General features: G+C 41.7%; 1 protein-coding gene across 1 annotated transcript in view; it reads left to right on the plus strand.

The window, feature by feature from the left end:
- DISC1 (DISC1 scaffold protein) overlaps nucleotides 1-24,781 on the plus strand; it is a 360,091-nt gene that overhangs the window by 84,960 nt on the left and 250,350 nt on the right. Inside the window, exons 5-6 of the mRNA XM_008268257.5 lie at nucleotides 1,014-1,143; nucleotides 11,348-11,583. Of these exons, the coding sequence (XP_008266479.2) occupies nucleotides 1,014-1,143; nucleotides 11,348-11,583 (366 nt within the window). The remainder of the gene's footprint in view (nucleotides 1-1,013; nucleotides 1,144-11,347; nucleotides 11,584-24,781) is intronic.

Consider the following 24,781-nt stretch of genomic DNA (forward strand, 5'->3'; position numbering starts at 1 on the left):
ATTTTACAATGAATATATGATATTTTATCTTTAAAAACACTGATTCATTTAAAAGGCAAAATTGCAGAGAGAGAGAGAGAGAGAGAGACAGAGACAGAGACAGAGACATCTTCCATTTGCTAGTTTATTTCCCAAAAGCCTGCAACAACATGGGCTCATTCAGGCCAAAGACAGGAGCTTAGAACTCCATCTAGCTCTTTCATGAGAGTAGCAGGGGCCCAATTACTCGTTCCATCTTCTGCTGTCATCCCAGGCACTTTAGCAGGGAACTGGATTAGAAGTGGAGCTGGCAGGACTTGAACAAGTGCTCTGATAAGGGATAACAACATTGCAACCAGTGGCTTAACTTGCTACACCACAATGCTGCCCCCTTTGACAGTCCTTTGACAAACATTTTCTGGAAAGTCCTGACCCACACATCTGCAAATAAACTGTAACTTTTAAATCCTGAGATTCAAGATCAGTGCTGGAATTTGGCTCTGTTTGGATGGTCCAAGGAGCTTGCTGTCTAATATAACATAATCTGAGCATCATGCTTGATTTTCAATGATCTTAGTGGCCACATTTTTTTAAATTTAAAAAGAAACAAAAGAGCTTCATTTGAACACTACATTTAATTCAGCCTGTTATATCCAAAATATTAATTCAGCACGTAAACAGCATAAAATATTAATAATGTATTATTTTACACTCTATTTTCATTGGAAATCTTTAGAAATCCTATATGTATTCTACATTTTCAGCACATTTTAATTTGAGCTAGCCATTTGTCAAGTGCTTAATAGCTGCATGTGTCCAGGGGCTACTGTACTGGACAGTACAAGTCCAATAGTAGAAATTTTGCTGCAGGAAAAAGGAAAAGCTCAAAGAGATTATAATGAAAATAGGAACTTACAATAGAGACCTCATACATGTGACCTCCCTAGGTGAGAACAACTAGGGGCACTTTGTCAAATTTCTTACTCTTAAAATATGTGTAAACCTGTACTAATGTGTGTGTGTGTTATTTTAAGGGCCAGCAGTGACAACACCCAGGCCAGATGCAGAACAGATCCAAGCCTGTTGGAATCCACTGCTCAGGAAAACCTGTGCATGTCCCTCACCAGGCGAGACTGGCTTCTGCAGGAAAAGCAGCAACTACAGGTGAGCATGTGAAGAGTCTTCAAGAAAGAGGACAGGATTTTTCTTATGTAGTTAATCCAGATGCAGAAAAGTGTGTCTTGGCTTTGCTTGAATGTAGCAATTAGAGCCTTGGCCATCTACGCAGAGTACAGAAAGAAGAGGTGGTAGGGAATGACAGCTAGAGGGCGTGTACCAATCTCATTACAAATGAGGGGTTGAAAGCTCAGCAGCGTTTGTGCCTGTATCTGATTTTCTTCATTACCTGCTGAATATGCTTTCCTTGTCTCCCAGGCCAATTTGTCACCTCTTATCATTTTGACCTTTAGGAGCTTCCCTTGAAAGACATCTGTGCTGTGAGGCTATGAGAATCTTTTATGGAAATGCCGGTGATGGTGGATAGTGAGCAGCAGTTAGGAGACAGAGTTTTTGAGCTGGGCAAGGTGGGTATGTCTAGAATGCCTAACGGCTACATGGTGGGCCTAGAGTACTGGATGGAAGTTGGCTAAAAAGCACACAGGGGCTTGAACTCTGGGTAGAGAACTGAGGATGAGGCAGAGACCAGTTGGGAGTTGTGGAGGCTGACAGGGAGCCCCAGAGACAGGGAAACCTGGAGCTGGGTCCACAGATCTTGAACCTTGAGGCCTGAAGAAAGAATGGGGAGTGGCAGGGAGACATTGATTAGAGGCAGCAGGACTCCGTGGCAAGAGTGTTTGCCTTGGAACTGAATAGCTGAATGAATCTGGACACATTATGGAAGCCTGGACAATTTCCGTCCCCATGAAGAGTGTGATTATCAGCTGAGTGTGCCTCACACAAATTGCTCTGGTAACAAGGTGGCAGGGGGAGGCAAAAGTCATCACAATGCCAAAATATTCCCCAATAAACAGAGTAGTTATATATTCAGTTAGCATCTTTGTAAAGTTTAGACATGTGGAAATGCTAAGTCCCGTTCTGAGTTTTCAGTAGTATACATAAATTTAACGTCCATATAATTCCTGAGAATGTCACAGTGTATAGAAAATAATTTTAGTCCCAGGTACTTATTTTTTGAGGCATTCTGTGCTGTATCTTAGTGCTAGCAGCACTCTGGGAATGATACCAGAATATGCATGTATTCAATAAGTGTTTATTGAGTGTCTGCTATGTGCCGGACACAGTTGGAAATGCTCAGGATTCCTGTGGAGCTTAGGTTCCACTGTGAGTGGGGGTGGGAAGATAGATAATAAATGATAAACAATAAATACCCACATTAGATACCTACTATGTTCTAGTGTGGTAAGAACTATAATGCCTAGACCATGATCATGGGGAATTGTGTCTGCTCCTCATTGCGATTGAAGCAAACCTTTGAGAGCAGAGGAGAAGTAGGCCTTGCAGTTGTTTCTGTTAGATCTTTCTGGGCAGAGGGGCAGTCATGTGAAGGTCTGGGTTGTGGGAGTATATTCAGCTGTGGCCAGGAGTGGTGTAATGGGCAGGGAGAATAGTGCATGTGTGGAGGGGATCCAGAAACAAAAGGGGCCTTGTGGGTTTGAGAGGCTTAGGCTTGCCAGTGATTACAGCAGGGAGCCATGGATGGTTTTGAGCAGCAAAATGATGCAATCAGAACACAGTTTAATAATTGTTTTGATTTCTGTGTAATATGGTATAGCATCACTTTGGAAAGCAATATAGTGGTCCTTCAAGAAATTAAAAGCAGATTCACCATGGGATCCAGCAATTCTATTTCTGGGTATATACACCCAAGTTGAAAGCATGAACTAAATAGATATTTGTATATCCATGTTCAGAGCAGCATTATTCACAATAGCCAAAAGACAGAACCCATACCCATCCAAATAGTCACCAATGGATGAATGAATAAATTGTCATAAAGTCATACAATGGAATATTAGCATTGAAAGCAAATTTTGACACCTGCTGCAATTTGGACGAATTTTCAGAATATTATGCCAAGTGAAATAAGTTAGTAATGATAGGACAAATGTTGTATGGTTACATTTATTTGACGTACTTAGAGTAGGCTAATTCATACAGACAGAAAAAAGTAGGGTAGATGTCAGGGATTACATAGGGAAGAGAATGGGAATGATATTTCAGTTTTGCAATATGAAATGAGGCAGAGGATCCAAGGTGGTGGCATATGGAGGGAGATTACTACTTTAGTTAGAAGATAGTTTTTAAAAAGTGGAGAGTGCAGTCTTAGGGAAGATTAGAGAGAAAGTGGCAGAGAAAATTCCATGCAAATCAGGATGCTGTGGACCTATGTGAAGGGTGTGGACATGCACAACTCAGAACCCCAGTGCCAAGAACCTCAGCACCAGCTCTGGAGTGAGGTGAGACCAGTCTGCAGCAGCCCAAGCCACTAGAGATAAGGCTGTGGGAAGAGGCTGGTGGGCATCCAGCATGGAGCCCTGTAAGGGACAGAGTAGCTGACAAACTAGAGGAGAAAAAAAAGGGGGGCACATTTTTCTCTCCCTGACCACCCTGTAACAAGATGAGAGAGTGCGGGTGTTATTCTGGACATAAGTAACTGCTGTGCCAGCTTGAGTCCATGAGCCCAGCAATTAGCCTAGCAGAGATGCTTGAGGCTGGCTGGTAGAACTGACAGGAGGCTGGGTGCTTGTAACTTTGGGAGGCTTGTGTGTTGGGACTGTGAAAACATTGTGACTATGTGGGAGGGTGCAGGGTGTGGCTAGGAATTTGGTAAGTCACTGTGGGTAGTTCCACATGCTTGGGGTTCCCTAATTTCCTGGCGAGGCTCATTGTTGCGGAATCTGTGCTTGCATCGAGGACTACATGGATACTTCAAGAGGTTCTTGTGGTGATCTGGACAAATATATCCACTGGGTCAAGTGCCGAGGCTCTGGTCTCCTTTGAGGAGAGGTGGAGAGTGTGAGACTATGCCAGCAGAGAAGAACAAACCTCCCCTTTGATAGAAAAAAAAAAGATTTACCATGCCCAACCTGGGCATCACCTTGGACACTCCCTTCACACTGGAGCACTGAACAGAGCATCCTGGACACACCAACCACACGCCTGTAGGTATTCACTGAAAAAGCAGCACTAAGCCACAGCGGATTAGTCCAAAGATAAAAGCCATCACAAGAAAAAAACAAAACAAAACAAAAAAGAAACCAACAAGTATCTCCACCAATAATGAATAATAAACACAGCAATTCAAGAAACAAGAATAAGGAAGACAACATGCCCCAAAAGAACACAACACTTCAATACTAGAATGTGAAGATGAAGAGACTGAAGAAATGCCAGAAATGGAATTCAAAGATTGATCATAGGTTACATAAAAGTAATCAGAAGCAAAACAGGAACTAATGAAATCCACACATGACATGAAAGAAAAAATCTCCCATGAAATTGAGATCTTAAAGAGAAATCAAAATGAAATCTTGGAAATGAAGAATTAAATACAACAAATAAAAAAGCCTTAACAACAGCCTCGGTGCAGCAAAAGAAAAACTATTTGAGTTGCAAGACAAATCACTGCTATTTTTACAGTCAGACCAAAAAAAATTAGAAAACTAAAAAACACTATTGGAGATCTATGGGATACTATCAAATAGCCCAACATACAGGTCTTAGGAGTTCCTGAAGGTGTGGAAAGAGAGTATGGATTAGAAGGCATTTTTAGTGAAATAATTACAGAAAACATCACTAATTTGGAGAAAGAAAGGGACATCCAAGTACAGGAAGCACATAGAACTCCTAATAGAAATCACAAGAAAAGACCTTCATCATGATACATGATTCTAAAATGTTCATGAGAGAAACACCAAATTACTGTCAGAGGATCTCCAATCAGACTCACAGCTGAATTCTGATCAAGAACCCTAAAGGCTAGGAGAGAATGGCAAGATATAGTCCAAGGCTTAAGAGAAAAAAAAAATGTCAACCCAGAATACTGTACCCTGCAAAGTTCTCATTTATGAATGAAAGTGAAATAAAGACCTTCTATAACAAACAGAAATTGAAAGAATTTGTCACCACCTGTCCAGTCTTACAAAAGATAATTAAGGATGTGCTACACAGAAACACAGAAACATGGTCATCACTAGGGAAGAAGAGGAAGGCAGAAAAAGTACTTTTACTCCCAGTAAAATCACAAAAGAAATCCAAAGTAAACAACAGGTATATTTATGGAAAAATTGCAGGGCAAAGTCATTAGTTATCAATTGTCACCTAGAATGTAAATGGTCTCAACTTTTCAGTTAAAAGATATGGATTGGCTGAATGAATTAAACAACAAAACCCATGTATTTGCTGCCTACAAGAAACACATCTCACCAAAAAAGATGTATGCAGACTGAAAATGAAAGGATGGAAAAAGATACTCCATGCTAACAGAAACCAAAAAAGAGCTGGTGCAGCCATATGGTAGACAAAATAGACTTTTAAAAAAAATTATTTATTTATTTATTTGAAAGAGTTACACAGAAAGGGAGGAGAGGCAGAGAGAAAGAGAGGAGAGGTTTCCACCTTCTGGCTCACTCCCCAAATGGCCACATTGACTGGAGCTTTAGCCAATCTGAAGTCAGGAGCCTGGAGCTTCCTCTGGGTCCCCGGGGTGGGTGCAGGGGCCCAAGGGTTTAGGCCATCTTTTGCTTTCTGAGGACATAGCAGAGATCTGGATCAGAAGTGGAGCAGCCGGGACCCAAACCAGCACCCATATGGAACGCCGGCACTGCAAGCAGTAGCCCTGCCCTCTACACCACAGCACCGACCCCGACAAAATAGACTTTAACACAAAAACTGTTGACTGAGACAAAGAAGGTCACTATGTAACAATTAAGGGATCAATTCAACAAGAAGATGTTACTATTATAAACATCTATACACCTAATTAGAGGGCACCTGGCTATTTCAAAGAAATGTTAATAGATCTAAAGGGAGACATAGACACCTATTACAACAGTAATAGATGACTTCAGTACCCCACTTTCAGCAATGGATAGATCAACAAGGCAGAAAAGCAGCAAGGAAACAGCAGAGTTAATTGACATTATTGACCAAATGGACTTAACAGATATCTACAGAACTTTCCATCCTACAGCCACAGAATACACATTTTTCTCACAAGTATATGGGAATTTCTCTAGGATTGACCATACACTAGACCATAAAGTAAGTCTCAGAAAATTAAAAAAAATCAAAATCATACCATGCATCTTCTCTGACCACAATAGAATGAAGCTGGATATCAACAACTCAGGATTCTCTAGAACATATACAAACACATGGATACTTAACAACATGCTCCTGAATGAACAGTGGGTCATTGAAGAAATCAAAAGAGAAATCAAAAAATTTCTGGAAACAAATGAAGATGACAATACAATATATCAAAACTCATGGGATACAGCAAAAGCAGTGTTAAGAGGAAAGATTATAGCAATCGGTGCCTACATCAAGAAATTGGAAAGGCACCAAATAAGTGAGCTATCAATGTATCTCAAGGACCTAGGAAAACAACAGCACACCAAACCTGAAAGTAGCAGGACAAAATAAATAATTAAAATTAGAGAAGAAATAACCAAAATTGAAACAATCAAACAAACAAAAAAAAACAAATGATCAGCAAAATGTAAAGCTGGTTTTTTGAAAAAATAAACAAAATTGACACAGCATTGGCCCAACTAACCAAAAAAAGAGAGAGAAGATCCAATCAATAAAATAAGAGATGAAAAAGGAAATGTAACAGCAGACCCCACAGAAATAAAAAGAATCATCAGAAATTACTGCAAAGAGCCATATGCCACAAACCAAGACAACTAGAAGAAATGGATTGATTCCTGGACACAAACAACCTACATAAAAATTCAGCCATGAAGACATAGAAAGCCTAAATAGACCTATAACCAAGATGGAAATTGAATCAGTAACAAAGACCTTCCCTAAAAAGTAAAGCTCAGGACTGAATAGCTATACTGCTGAATTCTGCCAGACATTTAAGGAATCCTCCCAAATTCTTTCTATGAAGCCAGCATCACCTTAATTCCTAAAATTGAAAGAAGCAACAGAGAAAGAGAACTATAGGCCCATTTCTCTAATGAACATAGATGCAAAAATCCTCAACAAAATTCTAGCCAATTGAATCCAACAATGAGAAGGATCATTCACCCAGACCAAGTGGGCTTTATCCCTGATATCCAGGGATGATTCAACTTATGCAAATCAATCAATGTGATACATCACATTAATGAACTGAAGAACAAAAATCATATGATTATCTCAATAGATGCAGAGAAAGCATTTGATAAAATACAATACCCTTTCATGATGAAAACTCTAAGCAAATTAGGTATAGAAGGAACATTTCTTAACACAGTCAAGGCAAACTATGACAACCCCATGGCCAGCATCCTATGGAATGGGGAAAAGTTGGAAGTATTCCCACTGAGATCCGGAACCAGATGAGGATACCCACTCCCACCATTGCTATTCAATATAGTCCTGGAAGTTTTAACCAGAGCCATTAGGAAAGAAAATGAAATCAAAGAGATACAAATTGGGAAGGAGGAAGTCAAAGTATCCCTATTTGCAGGTGACATGATTTTATGTATAGGGGATCCAAAAACTTCCACTAAAAGACTATTTGAACTCGTAGAAGAGTTTGGTAAAGTAGCAGGATATAAAATCAATGCACAAAAATCAACAACCTCTGTATAAACAGACAATGCCATGGCTGACAACCAAAGATGTCAAAGACCTCTATGGTAATTATAAAATATTAAAGAAAAAATAGAAGATACAAAAAATGGGAAAATCTTCCATGTCCATGGATTGGAAGAGTCAATATCATCAAAATGTCTATTCTTCCAAAAGCAGTTTACAGATTCAATGTGACACCAATCAAAATACTAAGGACATTCTTCTCAGATATAGGAAAAATGATGCCAAAATTTGTATGGAAACACAGGAGACCCCAAATAGCCAAAGCAATCTTATACAACAAAAACAAGGCTGGAGGCATCACAATACCAGATTTGAAGACATACTACAGGGAAGTCTTAATGAAAATAGCCTGGTACTACTACTACTAATAATAAAAAAAACAGATGGATAGACCAGTGGAACAGAATAGACATGCCAGAAATCAATCCAAGCATCTACAATCAACTCATATTAACAAAGGAGCCAAAATCAGTCCCTGGAGCAATGACAGTGTCTTCAACAAATGGTGCTGGGAAAACTGGATCTTCACATGCAGAAGAATGAAGCAAGACCCCTACCTTACACCTTACACAAAAATCCATTCAAAACGGATTAAAGTCCTAAATCTGTGACCCAATACCATCAAATTATTAGAGGATATTGGGGAAAACCCTGTCAGATATGTGCACAGGCAAAGACTTCATGGAAAAGACCCCAGAGGCATAGGCAATCAAAGCCAAAATTGACAAATGAGATTAATTCAAATTGAGAGGCTCTGCACTGCAAAGAAACAATCAGCAAAGAGGCAACCTACAGAATGGGAGAAATTATTTGCAAACTATGCAACTTATGAAGGGTTAATAACCAGAATATATAAAGAGATCAGTAAACTCCACAACAACAAAACAAACAACCCAGTTAAGAATTGGGCAAAGGACTTAGACAGGCATTTATCAAAAGAGGAAATCCAGATGGCTAAACAGACATTCGAAAAAGTGCTCAAGATCAATAGCTGTCGGGGGAATTTAAATTAAAACCACAATGAGAGGGGCTGGCGCTCTGGCACAGCAGGTAAAGCCACCACCTGCGGTGCTGGCATCCCATAAGGGCGCCGGTTCAAGACCCGGCTCTCCACTTCCGATCCAGCTCTCTGCTATGGCCTGGGAAAGCAGTAGAAGATGGCCCAAGTCCTTGGGCCCCTGCACCCACATAGGAGACCTGGAGGAAGCTCCTGGCTCCTGGCTTCAGATCGGCACAGCTCTGGCCATTGAGGCCATCTGGGGAGTGAACCAGTGGATGAAAGACTCTCTCTGTCTCTCTCTTTCTCTGTCCCTCCTCTCTCTGTGTAACTCTGACTTTCAAGCAAAATAAATAAATATTAAAAAAAAAAACGCAATGCGGTTTCGCCTCACCCCATTAGAATGGCTTTCATACAGAAATCAATAAACAACAAATGCTGGCGAGAATTTGGGGAAAAAGGTACCCTAATCCTGTGTTGGTGGGAATGTAAACTGATAAAGCCGCTAAGGAAGACAGTATGGAGATACCTCAGAGATCTGAATATAGACCTGCCATATGACCCAGCTATGTTACTCTTGGGAATTTATTCAAGGGAAATGATATCAGCTTATGATAGAGTTATCTATACCCCCATGTTTATTGCAGCTCAATCGCAATAGCTAAGAGCTGGAATCAACCCAAATGCCTGTCAGCTGAAAACTGGATAAAGAAATTATGGGATATGTACATCATGGAATACTACACAGTGGTTAAAAAAATGAAATCTGGTCACTTGAAACAAAATGGATGAAACTGGAAAACATCATACTTAGTGAAATAAGCCAGTCCCAAAGGGACATATACTATATGTTCTCCCTGACCTGTGATAACTAGTACAGAACCTAAAAGGTAATCTGTAGAAGTGAAATGGACACTTTGCAAAGCAATAACTTTGAACAACCCTTGTCTCAACTGTTGAAATACAGTTTTTTTCATACTATGTGTTCATCTCTTTATTTAACATAGAGTTAATCATATGTGTATAAACTAATTGAAAATAGATCTTAGTAAAAAAATAAGAGTGGGAATAGGAGAGGGAAGAGGAAGAGGGGTAGCAGAGTAGATGGGTGGGCTGGTAGAGTGGGAAGAATCACTATGTTCCAAAATTTGTAATTATGAAATATATGAAGCTTTTATTCCTTAAGTAAAAGGTTTCTGGGAAAAAAGATGAAATGAGTTCCTGAGGTAGATGATGGCAGAACCATGTGAATGTCCATATTACCACAGAACTGGACACCTGAAATTTTCAAGATGCTAAATTTTATATTATGTGCATTATAACCAATTTACAGATGAGAGAAAAATGTTTTCCAAACAGTCTATATTTTTCATTCAAAGTACTATCAACATCTTAGGCAGAAAAATTATGTACTCTATAGGGAAGTTTGCAAATCATTCCCCATCCTGGTGTCCTACCATACTAAATGCCAGAGTTTTGTTTTACTTCAGTTGACAAAATTAAAGGAAAGAAAAGGGTAAGGTGTTGGAAACTCAAGGCGGTTGCAAACAAGTTAGTTGACAGACATTGTCAATTATCCTTTAATCTTGGAATTGTGGGGAAAATGGAAGCATTTTTTTTCTTAGAACATCTTAGTGGTAGATCCTCAGTACTGTATCCTCCCTAAATCCCCTCCCACATTGAAAGTGTATTCAGGAAGTGGAAGCTGTAGGTGATTGGAAACTTGGGGCTGAGAGATGATAAATAAGAATTGGGGAGGATCTCAGGATTACAGTGGTGCTCTTATCAGTGTGAAGCCAATGCAGGAAACACAGGAGTATGTTAATTAAAAGAGTCCAAATTTAAATTCAGAATGATATGGTAAGTGAGGTGATCATCTGATATCACTGTGCACTCAATGGGTGTTCAGTTACCTGTGGCTTGTTTTATTCATTGATTGGATAATACTGTATGATTATGTAAGTTTCAGTTGGCTATCTTAGTGAAGATTAGATGTACTTAATATTTTTGTGAACTTCAGACTGCATGAAACTATTTGTAGCATCTCCTTGTTTCTTCAGTCCTATAGACCTAAAAAGGAGTGATAGTAAAAAGAATTTCTCTATACAGTAAATTTCATGTTTTGGAACAGTCCAAGCAAGGATGATTTGCTTTTCTTGTCTTGATCTGTGGCTAGTATTATGCAGTTAACTCTTGGGTCAAGTGCATGGCACTTGCTGCCCTGTGTTCTAGCTCTTCCATCTGCGATGAAGCCAGCCACTAATGTGCTGGGGGCTTTCAAGTCAAATTGTTGGCTCGCTCCTCGTATTCATTTAATGCTTGGGAGAGAATGCCTTTCCATATGCCAACTCATCAGAAATACAAAGCTGGCATCATTTTTCCAGTTCAGCAAGTCTCCTAAAATCTGCCTGCCTCAGATGAGGAACTTTGTGGCTCTTGTGCATATGGCCGACTCTCATTTAAATGAGTCATTATCTGCGGAGCAGTTTGCTATGAGCAGGGTTAATTTATAAAATCTGGTCTCTTCATTCTCTATAGAAAGAAATTGAATCTCTCCAAGCAAGGATGTCTGTGCTGGAAGCAAAAGATCAGCAGCTGCGACAGGAAATAGCAGATCAAGAGCAGCAACTCCAGTGGCAGGGCTGTGATTTGATGTCCCTGCTGGGCCAGCTGTCCCCTGGCCAGCTGCAGGACATTAGCAAAGCCTTGCGGGATACCCTGGACTCAGCCAATCAGGTTCCTTTCTGTGTGGAGCCACCTGAAACCATAAAGAGGTACTGGTCATTTTCTAAATAACTTTCTCTAAAGATTATTTGTTTGTTTGTTTGTTAGAAAGGTAGAGTGGCAGAGAGAGAGAGAGAGAGAGAGAGAGAAAGAGATTGAGAGATCTTCCATCTGTTGGTTCATTCCTCAAATGTCTGCAACAGCTGGAATATATGCATATATATTATATGTTATGTAATACATATAATATATGCATATGGAATATATGCATATATATTATATGCTATATTATATATATGATATATGTAACATATATGTGTTATATGCAGCACCTTACCCACTGAGCCGAATGTCCACACCTCACTGTCTTTTTGTTTTGGGGGTCATGATCAAAATCAGCAGTTTAAATGGACTTTTCCTATGTGCATTTTGGAGCAAATAACTTAGTAGAAGCTATCCAAGCTGCCTGTGTACATGTGCTAGGCTAAGAGCATGAGTCAGGAACTTCATCAAGGACTCCCATGTGTGTGGCAAGAACCCAAGTACTGGGACCATCACCTGCTACCTCCCAGGTATATTAGCAGAAATATGTATTGGAAGCTGAAGCAAGACTTAAACCTGGGCACTCTGATCTGGGATGTGGGCATGCCATGTGGAGGCTTAAAGTGTTTTGGCACCATACCCACTCCCCTAACTGATTTTGGATTGCTCATCTCTTTGACCTGTTTATTGAAATTATTTTGCCTGTATTGTCTCATCTTTAGTTTTTCGGTAGTAAGTATTTTTCAGTGGAAGCACTATCATTTTTGGGGTGGGGGGTAAAGTCTTCACTGTGTGGGGCATCCTGAGCATTGCAAGTTATTTCCTACCCTGCCCACCCAGCTCACTACATGCCAGCACCTTTTCCCATTCTTATAAGCACCCTCTTCATTTACAAACACCCCCATGAACACTCTCTTTCCCTTTGAAAACTACTGGAGTTCAATTGGTTAGAAATTCCGATGCCAATAGTTGCTAAGGATGGCTCATTGGAGAGAGGTAAATGAACTACACTTTTCACCAAAGTAGATGTGTGCTATCATTCCAGGGATTGGGGTGGGTATTGTGCTGCAGTAGGTTAAGCCACCACTCGGGATGCCTGAGTTCTCTATTAAAGTGCTGGTGTGAGTCCTGGCTACTCTACTTCTGATCCAGTTATTGCTAAAACATCTTGGAGGAACAAATGATGACTTCAAGTTTCAGGTTCCTGGCTTCAACCTGGCCAAGAAATGGCTGGGGTGGGTATTTGGGCAGTGAATCAACAAATGGGAGACATTTTGTTGCTTGGGCCAGTGTTTTTCAATAACTGTTCAGGATTCCGTTCTTAATTTTTGCTATGAATTATTGGTTGTCATTAGGAAAATGCAGACTAGGAGGTATATTCTGTAGGTGACTCAGCTAGATGAGTACCTTTTAGATACAACAAAAGCTGACTTTGTTGTTAATGGAAACGATCTTAGGTTGAAAGGAGAGATCAGGACAAATTGTGAAATAGGGAAATAATGAAATTTTATGAAAGAGGTTTCAGAGACTAGTATTGTTTTAAAATCCTGGATAAATGAACCACTCAACCTTATAACTATTATTATCATCACCCACAAAGATCTTCAAAAAGGCTATTACAAACTCAGAGTGCTGTCTCCAGAAAAGTGGCTTCTGATTTACTCATCTCGAATTCATGCAAGTGCATAGGGAAGAATAAGTGACACATGAGCTTGCAAAGAACCTTCTTAACAGCACTTGGCATTTCTGAGGGTGTCACTGGTGGAGACTCCTGTGTGCATGTGGAAGCCATCATCTTTTAGTGTAGCTTGTTGGGAATCTGCCAGCCAGGATTATTGCAGGACTTGGTTTGGGGCCAAGAAGACTCAATGTCTTAGAAATGGTTATTTATTTATTTCATTTATTTCACCAGCAGAGATAGAGATGTATCTGCCATCTGCTGATTGTCTTCCCAAACTTCCGCAACAGCTAGGCCTGGGTCAAGTCAAATCCAGGAGAGGGGAATTCAGTCGAAGTCTCCCACATGAGTGGCAGAAACCCAAGTACTTTAGCCATCACATGCTGTCTCCCAGGATGTGCATTAGCAGGAAGATAGAATCAAGAGAGGAGTCGGACTCAAACCCAATGTGGGATGTGGATGTTATGTACAGCACCTTAGCCACTGAGCCAAATGTCCACACCTCACTGTCTTTTTGTTTTGGGGGTTATGATCAAAATCAAAGCAGCAGTTTAAATTGACTTTTCCTATGTGCATTTTGGAGCAAATAACTTAGCAGAAGGGCATGACAAGCAGAGCTATCCAAGCTGCCTTTTGAGTAAAGGCCACAAACATGGTTTCTTCCAATAGACAAAAGGAGAACATTGTTTTAAGCACTTGGAGAATTGGGAATTCTACAGTATGGAAATGGACAGAACAGGGGTATGCTAATGAATAGGAGCCACTTACAAGACATGTCCATTTGATTTTCCCTCATCTCAGAGATTCCAACACCTGAGCTTTAAAAAGCTCTTGTAGGCCGGCGCCGCGGTTCAATAGGCTAATCCTCTGCCTTGCGGCGCCAGCACACCAGGTTCTAGTCCCGGTCGGGGCGCCGGATTCTGTCCCAGTTGCCCCTCTTCCAGGCCAGCTCTCTGCTGTGGCCAGGGAGTGCTTGGGCTCTGCACCCCATGGGAGACCAGGAGAAGCACCTGGCTCCTAGCTTCGGATCAGCGCGGTGAGCCGCCTGCAGCGCGCCGGCCGCGGTGGCCATTGGAGGGTGAACCAACGGCAAAAGGAAGACCTTTCTCTCTGTCTCTCTCTCTCACTGTCCACTCTGCCTGTCAAAACAAACAAACAAACAAACAAACAAAAACAAAACAAAACAAAAAAACTCTTGTTTTCTCTGGCAAGTCCTTCTCTGAAGAGTCTGGAAGAATGACTTAAAAATGAACTTAACTCTCCTCCAACTGGTTCCATCCCATGCTGATGCTACTCCTGCTTTCTAGAATGGTACTGGGATGTTGGGTGGGAACAGATCAGGGGTACAGTGAGAATGCCACTGCTTCTAAGGCTTTCCATGAGTCACATCCCTGTGTGGAGTGTGACATTCTGTGTTTATTTGGCATAAACTGGGAAAAAGGATTTGCAGCTGCCCTCTCCCTGGTGCCATTAACTCAGCCTCTTCTGACTTTTTGTTGGTTTTGTTCACCTCAAAAACCAGCAGAGGACAGCCTGTGACTTGGTCTCACCTGCATATGGCTCACCATGGAGTGAGGTCAGAACCATTAGAATCACAACAGGTGACATGGAGGGCTGCATTGGATGCGGTCAAACAGTCTTTAGAAATGCTTGAGTGGCTTGTGTTAGTCTGTGGTGGAGTTCTTCATTCCTCAGCTCTTGAGATTTTTCACGCTTCACGTGAAATGAGTTCTGGCAGCTTGTGGAAGGATTGTCTCTGGCTGGGCATTTGGAAGAAACATGTCACAACTTTTTACAAACCATGAAACAAATCCCACCTCTGGCTTACTGCAAAGCTGGCTAGGCTTTGGCTGCAGATTCTGGGATCCTTGCTGCACACCTGAATCGAGAGGGTGGTGGCCAGGCAGGACCTGGGCCTGCAGCACTTTCCTCCAGGAGCCAAACTGCCCAAGGCATGGGAGTGTGGGGCACGGCCTCTCAGGTAGCTGCAGGCATTCCTGCCACATCTATCAACTCCACAGTGCATGAACCAGGCTGATGTCAGGGCTCCTTGCCGGTGAGATTTGAAATAATGAAATGCAGCAGCTCACACTTGATGGGGAAAAAAAAATCAATAGTCCCATGTCCCCCTTAGATGCATATCTTATTAGAGGGAGAGGCCAAGCCTGATTTGGAGAACAGGCTCCGGAATCCAGGGGAGCACAGTAGAGATTCCCAGAAGGTTGCAGCAGGCACTGTGTGCAAGACTCAGCATCCCACTAAGGTCTTCCAGGGCTGTGAGGGGCAGCACAAAATTGGAGGGATGCAGAGAGTGCAGGGGATTCGCACCTGCAGCAGATCAGTGGGCAGTCCCTGGGCAGCTTCTCCAGTGTCCATTTCTGCCCTTTGTTCTCCTCCTCCGGGGTTCTTTTTGTCTGTACCTTCTCCCTGGTTGGTTTGTCGAAAACAATGGCTTTGTGGGCCTGGAGTGTTAGAGATCACATGGAGGAAGCAAAGAGCTGTAAGTTGCAGTTGCAGGAGATTCGAAACTTTCAACACAAATGAAAAGAGGACAGCTCGCTTTTCCCTGGAATTCATGAGCACAGCCATTCATTAGGGTCTGAATGATGTGAGTCTGACAATTGTCTGAGGTCAGGCTTTGAGATGTTAGCAGTATCCTAGGTGTTTGGACTCCTCTGTAGGTGTGTCCCCTCAACAATCATGTTTAGCCCATTTGTCCTTCTCAGTTGGGTGGGTAATGATATTCAAACATTAATTCCAGTGTCTCTAATGTTTAAAAATGCTTGTTTTTGCTTATAATAATCCTATAGGGTTTAAAAGGCAGTATATTGTTTTTATGCCTGTTCTGCAGATAAGGCTGCTGAGAGTCCAAACTCACACAGTAGAAAGTATCCTAATGGCTTTGGCCAATTTTTGATATGGGGGAGATGGTTGACATTGGTGGCTTGGGAGAGACCAGGGCTTGAGCTGAGTGCTTAAAGAAAAGAACTTAAGCCAGGCAGAGTTGGATCCCTGGGACCAGCCTGGGCCCCAGCAAAATACAGTGATATCATTCTGGGGCGGTGATGGTTCTCTCTGTGACCTTAAAGAGCCTGGCATCACTGGAGAGAGTTGGAGTCCAAGAATCTCTAAAATCCAGCAGCCCAGGGAGACAGAGCAAGCACCTGGCTCAAGCCCTGTGAGCAGTTGCAAAGAAAGCAATGCAGTGGAACAGGAACTGGAAGGAGTGAGGACTGGCCCCAGGACTAGAGGAATTGGTGTTACTCCTTTGATAAGGTGAAGGTTTGTCAACATAGTGTGAAGATCCCTTCTGGTTCTCAATCTTCGTGCATTTTAGGATTTTATGAAATAAAACTAAGAGGAGAAACAGTAATTCTGTTGCTAAGAGCCTCCAAATTCCCCCACAGAGCTCCCCAGGTGGACTGTGGTCATCACAGCCATGGGGCTCAGGCTCGTCCTTACCTAAGGGTGAGCAGGAGGACTCCCACCTGAGCCGGAACTCCCCCAGCCACTGTGCAGAGGCGGAAATCACCTCTCCGTTTGGTGTCCCCTCCTTTCGCCCGGAAAGTCGTCACGGTAAACAGTAGGAAAAGGCTACCAAACCACAACCTGGCAAAGAAGGAGAGGACTGGAAAATCTCTCCATCTGGATGAGTGTGGGTGCTGCTCGCTGGGAAACGAGTCCGCAAGACAACCGGACCCTCCTCCCCGTTTCTCACGGAGCATGTTTGAGACACTCCAGGAAGGAATCCAGGCATACGCACTGTAAAAAGGCCTTATAAAATGTGCTGTGATTTTAAAAAACACAGAACAGGGTATATATCTTACAGTATTACACTTTAGTATTGCACAAATTCCACGTGCTTTCTTATCTTTTAGGAGTTTACAGCATGATCTGTTATTAGTAAGGTGACTCTTCGGCAGCTCATTTGTAGACTCATTCGTTGCTTTTATAAATTAAATATCAATTAAATTGTTTTCCCCTGGGACTCCCTGGCTTCTCAAAGATTGGAAATAGTCATCTGAAAATGACCCTCCCTAGTTCTTATGTTGTGGCTGCAAATCAGCTATCATATTCAGGAATGCATGAGGCCTATTTTAAAAGTCTATATTCTGGTTACTTTTAGTTTCAATTATTATCACTTTGGGACATGTTCTGTACTTAATTTCTCTGTGGTTTTGATGTCTCCTAAAGTCCCCTGTTCCCTTTCATTAAATGTTTGCATTCTTTCCTATTCATTGTATGATACTGCTCCTTGCTTACACTTTCCATTTGGTAACTGAATTCAGCAGACTAAACTCTTCTTCGTCTCTTCAGCTGGAATTCTGGAGAAAGCACAGAGGTGTAAGAGTCTCCCAGCAGAAGGTAGTTCTCCTGCTTAGACAGCCCTTTCTCCAGGGACTTGGGGGCCTGTCCCCGGATTGGAACACCTGCTCATTGCTTGCTGCGACTTCCATCACTTATGAGCCTGTTGTTTCCAAGCTGCTGAAGGTATGACTTATTTGCACTGTGCTGAGTGCTAGGCTTCTGGGATAACCCTAACCAGAACAGAACTTTTAGATTTCTTTAGATGCTTGCAGGGGAGTCTTGTGACTTATAAGTAATTGTCATTTATATAAACCATTCATTTTTTAATTTTTTTTGACAAGGCAGAGTTAGACAGTGAGAAAGAGAGAGACAGAGAGAAAGGTCTTCCTTTTCTGTTGGTTCACCCCCAAAATGGCCACCACAGCTGGCGTGCTGCACCGATCTGAAGCCAGGAACCAGGTGCTTCCTCTTGGTCTCCCATGTGGGTGCAGGGCCCAAGCACTTGGGCCATCCTCCACTGCACTCCTGGGCCACAGCAGAGAGCTGGGCTGGAAGAGGAGCAACTGGGACAGAATCTGGTGCCCCAACTGGGACTAGAACCTGGGGTGCTGGCACCACAGGCGGAGCATTAGCCAAGTGAGCCATGGCGCTGGCCCAACCATTCATCTTGACTGCCACTTTTACTACTATCTTTTTTTTTTTTTTTTTTGACAGGTAGAGTTAGCGAGAGAGACAGAGAGAAAGGTCTTCCTTCCGTTGGTTCACCCCTAAATGGCTGCTACGGTCATGTGCCAGTCCAAAGCCAGGAGCCAGGTGCTTCCTCCTGGTCTCCCACGCGGGTGCAGAGCCCAAGCACTTGGGCCATCCTCAACTGCCCTCCCGGGCCACAGCAGAGAGCTGGCCTGGAAGAGGGGCAACCGGGACAGAACCGGCGCCCCAACCGGGACTAGAACCCAGAGTGCTGGCGCCGCAGGCGGAGGATTAGCCTAGTGAGCCGTGGCACCAGCCTGTTACTACTATCTTGCTCTTCCTCTTTAGCAGATTTCCTCAGCTTCCTCTTTGAGTCATATTGATTTCAGTGTTTAAATTCCAATTCAGTTACTTGTTTAGCCAACTGTTTCCTCCTGTTCCTTTCAATTTCTTCAAAATGGTCTATTTGTGCATTTTATATCCAGTAATTGTTTTCATCTTTAGTTTACCCATAGAAACATCTTAGGAAGTGAAATTGAACATATGCCTCATTTCAAGAATCAGACTGATCTCTTGCTTTGTCAACACATTTTGAAAGACACCTGAGAGAGGAATGTACGATTTAAACTGTCTCTGCAAATTTGAGCTGTGCGCATCCTGGGTTTAGCCACATACAGATAATTAAAGAGGAATCAGAAAAGCATAATAAATCCAACACAAAAAGTACAAGTTTTTCAGCAAATTTCATAGTTATGGAAAATATATATGCTTAGAAATTTAGAAGAAATGGCATACACAAAAAATTCAGTATTCAAAAGAAATGCAGCCAATTTAGGGTATTTGTTTAAAAATCATGTGAGCAGAGCAGCAGTTTAGCCTAGTGGCTAAGACAGCCACATTCTGTACCAGAGTGACTGAGTTCAGTGCTCAGCTCTGGCTTCTGACTCCAGCTTTTTGTTAATGCAGACCCAGGGAAGCAGAGATGGCTCAAGTAATTGGGTTCTTTCCATCCTTGTGGGAGACCTGATTGTGTTCCTGGCTCCTGGACCTGGTCTTGGGCCAGGCTTTGCTGTTGTGAACATTTGGGGACTGAATCAATGGAAGGGACATCTTTGTGCGTCTATGTCACTGTGTGTATGTGTTTTTCTGCCTCTCAATTTTTTTTAAAAGAGACCAGTAGCCCATTACTTGTTAAATACTCAGCATTACGAGGGAATGGTCACAAGGGAAATATGAAGCTGACTTTGGATCACTGAATGATCCTGGAGGCAGGATTGTGTCTCCCTGGAGCAAATTTTTTCAAGGCTTTAACTCATAGCTTTTTGGAGGAAAAAAGCTCTAGTGTCCAAGTATTGAAATCTTCTTTGAATGCTGAAATACATTTCAGTCATGAGAATAGCTAAAAATGTGGAATCAACTTGTGAAAGCAATTGTGAGCTCCAGGACTAACACAAAGGTACCATAATCTTTTTTTTTTTCTTTGTTATCACCTATGTTCTCATATAAAGCTTTTGTCTAACCACTCTTCCTGTTGATGGCTCCTAGCTATGGAAAAGAATGTCTACCTTGTGCACACATCTATTGTAGCAGCTCTTTGTGCCCCATTGGGTGGGATGGAAACAAAGTCAAGTAAGAGTCATCTTGTCTTTGTTGTCTCACTGCTGTCACATGGAGTGGCCACCTTTATCCCTTGGACCATGAAGCATTTGCATGTAGAGTCTTTTTAAAAAAATATTTATTTATTTGAGAGGTACATTTAGAGAGGGAGAGACAGAGCGAAAGGTCTTCCTTCCTCAAATGGCCGCAACGGTTGGAGCCGAGCCTATTGGGTCTCCCATGTGGATGCAGGAGCCCAGGGTCTTGGGCCATCTTCTTCTGCCTTCCCAGTCCATAGCAGAGCTGCTTCAGAAGAGGAGCAGCTGGGACATGAACTGGTGCCCATTTGGGATGCTGGGGCCACAGGTGGAGACTTAGCCTACGGTGCCACAGCGCCAGCCGCAGCATGTAGATTCTTAGTGACATGTATAACTAATCATACTGCTGAAAACTGAAAAGTCCACATACATTCATTTGCTGAGGCTGCCATAATAATGGAACATACACAGGGTGGTTTGAACAATAGAAGTTAATCTTCTCACAGTTCTAGAAGCTGGAAGTTGAGATCAAGATGTCAGCAACTCTGGTTCCTTCTAAGGCTTTCTCCTTGACTTGCAGGTGGGTATCTTCTCCCTGTATCCTTACCGGGTTTTACATCTGTGTGTTTCTGTTCTAATCTCCTCTTACAAGGACAGCAGTCATATTGGACTAGGGTCCACCTAATGTCTTGATTTTAACTAAATTAATTTTTAAAAAAGATTTATTTATTTTACTTGAAAGTCACAGTTATGCAGAGAGAGAGAGAGAGAGAGAGAGAGGTCTTCCATCCGCTGGTTCACTCCCCGGATGGTGCACTGATCCGAAGCTAGAGCCAGGAGCTTCTTCCAGGTCTCTCATGTGGATGCAGGAGCCCAAGGACTTGGGCCATCTTCTAATGTTTTCCCAGGCCATAGAAGAGAGCTGGATCGGAAGTGGAGCAGCTGGGTCTCGAACTGGCACCCATGTGGGATGCCGGCACCACAGGCGGCAGCTTTACCTGCTACGCCACAGTGCCAGCCCCAACTTAATTACTTTTTAAAGACTCTATCTCCAAGTACAATCACTTTCTGAAGTGTACTGTGGAGTAGGATATAAATCTATGAATTTTAGGGGAGGGGTCACAATTCTGCCAGTAACAGAACCCTGTCCACTCAATTTCTTTTCACTCCTATTAGCACCAGGCCCATCTGTCCCTGATATGCTTTTTCTGCAGGACAGTTGTATCAATCATTTTAGCTTTTCTAAAGTTTCATTTATTGGAGTGAAGTTGGGTCACATGATTTGAATGCCAGTTTGTGAATAAAAAATATTAGTGTATTAATAATAAAAAAGGTATGTATTGTGTTATAAATTTAATGCAGTTCTAAAATAGAATTTCAAAAATCAATCTGGGCAATGATAGCGTACTTAAAATAAGTACACAAATTCTAAGAAGAGGCAACATGGGTTAGTGGTTAGGAGAGCAGATAGCTGGACTGCCTGGGTGACCATTTCGACTCCTCCAATTCCCAGCTGGTCAGTCTGGGACAAGTCATTTAAGCCTTCCTCTCCTTGGGTTTTCTTGTCTGAAAGTGTAACCATAGTTCTTATTTGTTAACATTATAATAGAAATTTAAGATGCTCATCTATGTAAAGAATATGAAAGAGTATCTGGCACATAGTAAGTGTTCAATAAATGTTTGATTTTTACTCCAAGAGCAGCTGCTTTGAATGAAGGTACTCATTTGAATAAATTAGGTCTGGTGTGGTTATTAAAACATATCTGCTACTTTGTGTGAATAACTTATAGGTTTTCCAGGGTGCACCATAATTTGATCTGAGAGGATAGTTCATATTTGTCATGAGCAATCTGCAAGCTTAAAGATACAGGAGGGTTAGTTTTAATCATTGAAGCACATAGAACTTTTGCTTATTAACAGTGAAGTGGTCCAATTTGGTGGTATGGCTTGAGGACCACAGTGTGATTAGCAGTAGCACTGAATGTGTGTGGACAGTTATTGTGACATACTTGGGCCAGCTACCCACTCTAATAAGTACAGATCTCCTATTATCTGCATTATATATGACAATTCTGTGTAAAATTTCATTTGAGAGAATTCTACTCTAAAAGTACCTTGAGAACCAGTAGCATAATAGAGATATTCATATTCTTATGCCCCCCACTGCTTTCATTCTGTGTATACCCCAGGGATGCAGCTAATGTTAATATTAGCCTGAGCAAAACATAATTAGGAAGGTAAATCTACTGCAAAAAGTAATATAGCATAAATTAAATAAATTAAATATAAATCAAATCAAGTATAAAACAGTGCATTCAATTATCTGCATCACTGCTTCCTCCCTCTAACATGGATGTTTGAGAGGAGATTAATTTTCTTTCTGGGATAGGATCAAATCTGAGCCAAGGCCAATGAACTGTGTCCACCCCTGGGAAGATGGTGCTTGACCTATTTTTTATTTGGTATGTTAGGCATTAGCTAAAGGCATGGCTATTTGGATCAGGTAAATTTTCAGTGTCAGTAAGATCTGCTCCCTCTCTATCTTAATTGTTAATGCATGAACTAGTCTTTGTGTATGATGGGGAACACCTACTTATAATATGCTATTACATGCTCATATAGGTTCTAATATGTGGTGAGCTATTTATAAAAATATATTAGCTGAATAGACTCTCATGGGCCCAGTGAGTTAAAGTGCGTTTATGCTGAAGGAAGCTTTTGAGTTTTGACAGTAGGCACACCCGTCCAGAGCAACTGCTGCTCCTAGAGCCAGAGGAAGAACCGGTCCAAGCCCATGTTTGACACTTCAGTCCCACTTCCCCAGCATTGGTTTGATTTGCCCTACTCCCCATGTCAGTATGATACTCAGATGTACCTTCTCCATCCATTCAGTGTCTAAACTTCTCTAGGCAGGATTCTGAATCTGATGTGCGGGATTCCAAGGTGCAGGATTCCAGATATTTTCCAGTGTTCCCCTGGAGCACACTATCTTTTATCAGACGTGACTCTGAATTCAGAAGAATCTGATGCCACGTGTCCTGTGCTTTTGTCTGTGCTTACCTCCTCCATTTGTGTTCACTGCAGCTAGATTAGACAACCTGCCCCTGTTGGAAGCAGGTCTAAAATAGAAGGAACTCATGAGCATAAAATTGCACCAGTTCCTGGGCTTTTAAAATTCAAGCAGCTTTGCTTGCACCCATGAATCACAAATTTGTGAAAGTGATAGCATCCAGAGACAGTTCTTGCAGTTGGAGAACAAGAAAAAAATCAGAAAATTGTCAACTTCGTTTTGACACTCTGCAACCTGTGTTATAAAAGCCTCTCCTATTACCCTGCATCCCAAACCCTTGCTTGCACTATGCCAGACTTTGATCTTTTTCTTTCTCAGACTTTTTTTTTTTTTCAGTAACCACTCCTCTTCTCTATCCTGCAACATTTCCTTGTGTTTCTAGCAGTAGCAAGTGGTGATTGCAGGGACCGTGTCTTTATGCTAAGTCCATAACTTAGTTGGGTACCCCGTAGATCTTGGGAGAATGAGTGTGCACATGAATGCGTGACGAAAAGAGAAGCTGTAGAGCAGGTTTCTCACTGCTCTCCACATCATCAGAACCTACAACCTCACTTGTCTCACTCTCTTCAGGCTCTCAGTCCTCAGGCCTGGCTTTCTGCTGAAAGGGCCTGCCTGGTTTTGTCACATTCAGAGTTTATTCTTCCATATTATCTTTCACAGAGGCGTCCAATTAATGTACCACAAAATAGAAACATTTTTCCTATGTCTCAACTGTGCATACACTGAATAATGCCCCATTGCCTTGTTGAATAAAGCAAAAAACTCTTTAGTGCGATATCTGATACTGAGTGGAGCTTGTCCTTGAAATTCTTTTAAAATTATTTTCACTGTAAAGATTCCAAACATAATACAGATTCTTATTTACCCAGTACTTCACTTGCAATATTTACTTTGATCGTCTTTCCCTAAATAAAGAAACACACATTACAGATAGTCCCTTACCTCTTTCCCTCTTTCTCTCCTGTAGAGATCATCATTCCCCTGTTTAATTTTTCTTTCACAACTCACCTGTGTGAACCCTTTGGTCCATTTAGCGTCATCTTCTCTCTGGAATTTCCTTCTCCCTCCTGGTTTTTTTTTTCCTCTGAGGCCCTGCTCACTTCCCACATCTTCTAGCAGGTTTGCTCACCAGTGCCCTCATTTCTACCTTTTCCCACAAGCGGTTGTCTCCATTGCTCATGCGGAGACAAGGATCTGCACGTGACAGCTACGGAGGAGTTTCCTCCTTGTGTGGTGTTTCTAGCCCCCTCACAATAATGTGGATGTCTTGCTTTGAATTCTGATTGATTGTTTTCATATGTTCTCCCTTCACTAGGGAAAAGCTCAAGAATAATATTTGAATCTTATTTGTGTGGATTAATTCATTTTACAAATGTAAACTTAATGCCTACTAATAAGTTCCAGGAATTGTTCTAAGCCCTGGGGATATAGGAATGAACACAGCAGACAAGTGCTGTCCTAGTAGAATTTAAATTACATAGAAAAATGAAACAAACAAGGAATATGTCAAGATGAGAAGTGCTGAGGACAAAAAGATGCAGGAAAAAACCTAAAACACCTATTTTAGCTAAACTTTAAGTATATGCATTTCCTATATATATTATGTCAGTGGTAAGTGCAGAAGACACCCAGTATACATGGGCTGAATTACAGAATAAACTCAAGTCACTACTCTGTGTAGACCATCTTTCTAGGAAGACGAGGATAGGAATGCAAATTTTAATCCTTTACTAACAGGTACATCTGGGCTGTGCCCCTTGTTATCAATAAATGTGCATTCTTGGAATGATAGCAGATTTTAATTTTAGTGTAAGTGGCATAGCTAG

Source organism: Oryctolagus cuniculus, chromosome 13 (genome assembly GCF_051225735.1).
Source record: "Oryctolagus cuniculus isolate XC-2025 breed Fujian yellow rabbit chromosome 13, ASM5122573v1, whole genome shotgun sequence".
Classification (NCBI taxonomy): Eukaryota; Metazoa; Chordata; class Mammalia; order Lagomorpha; family Leporidae; genus Oryctolagus; species Oryctolagus cuniculus.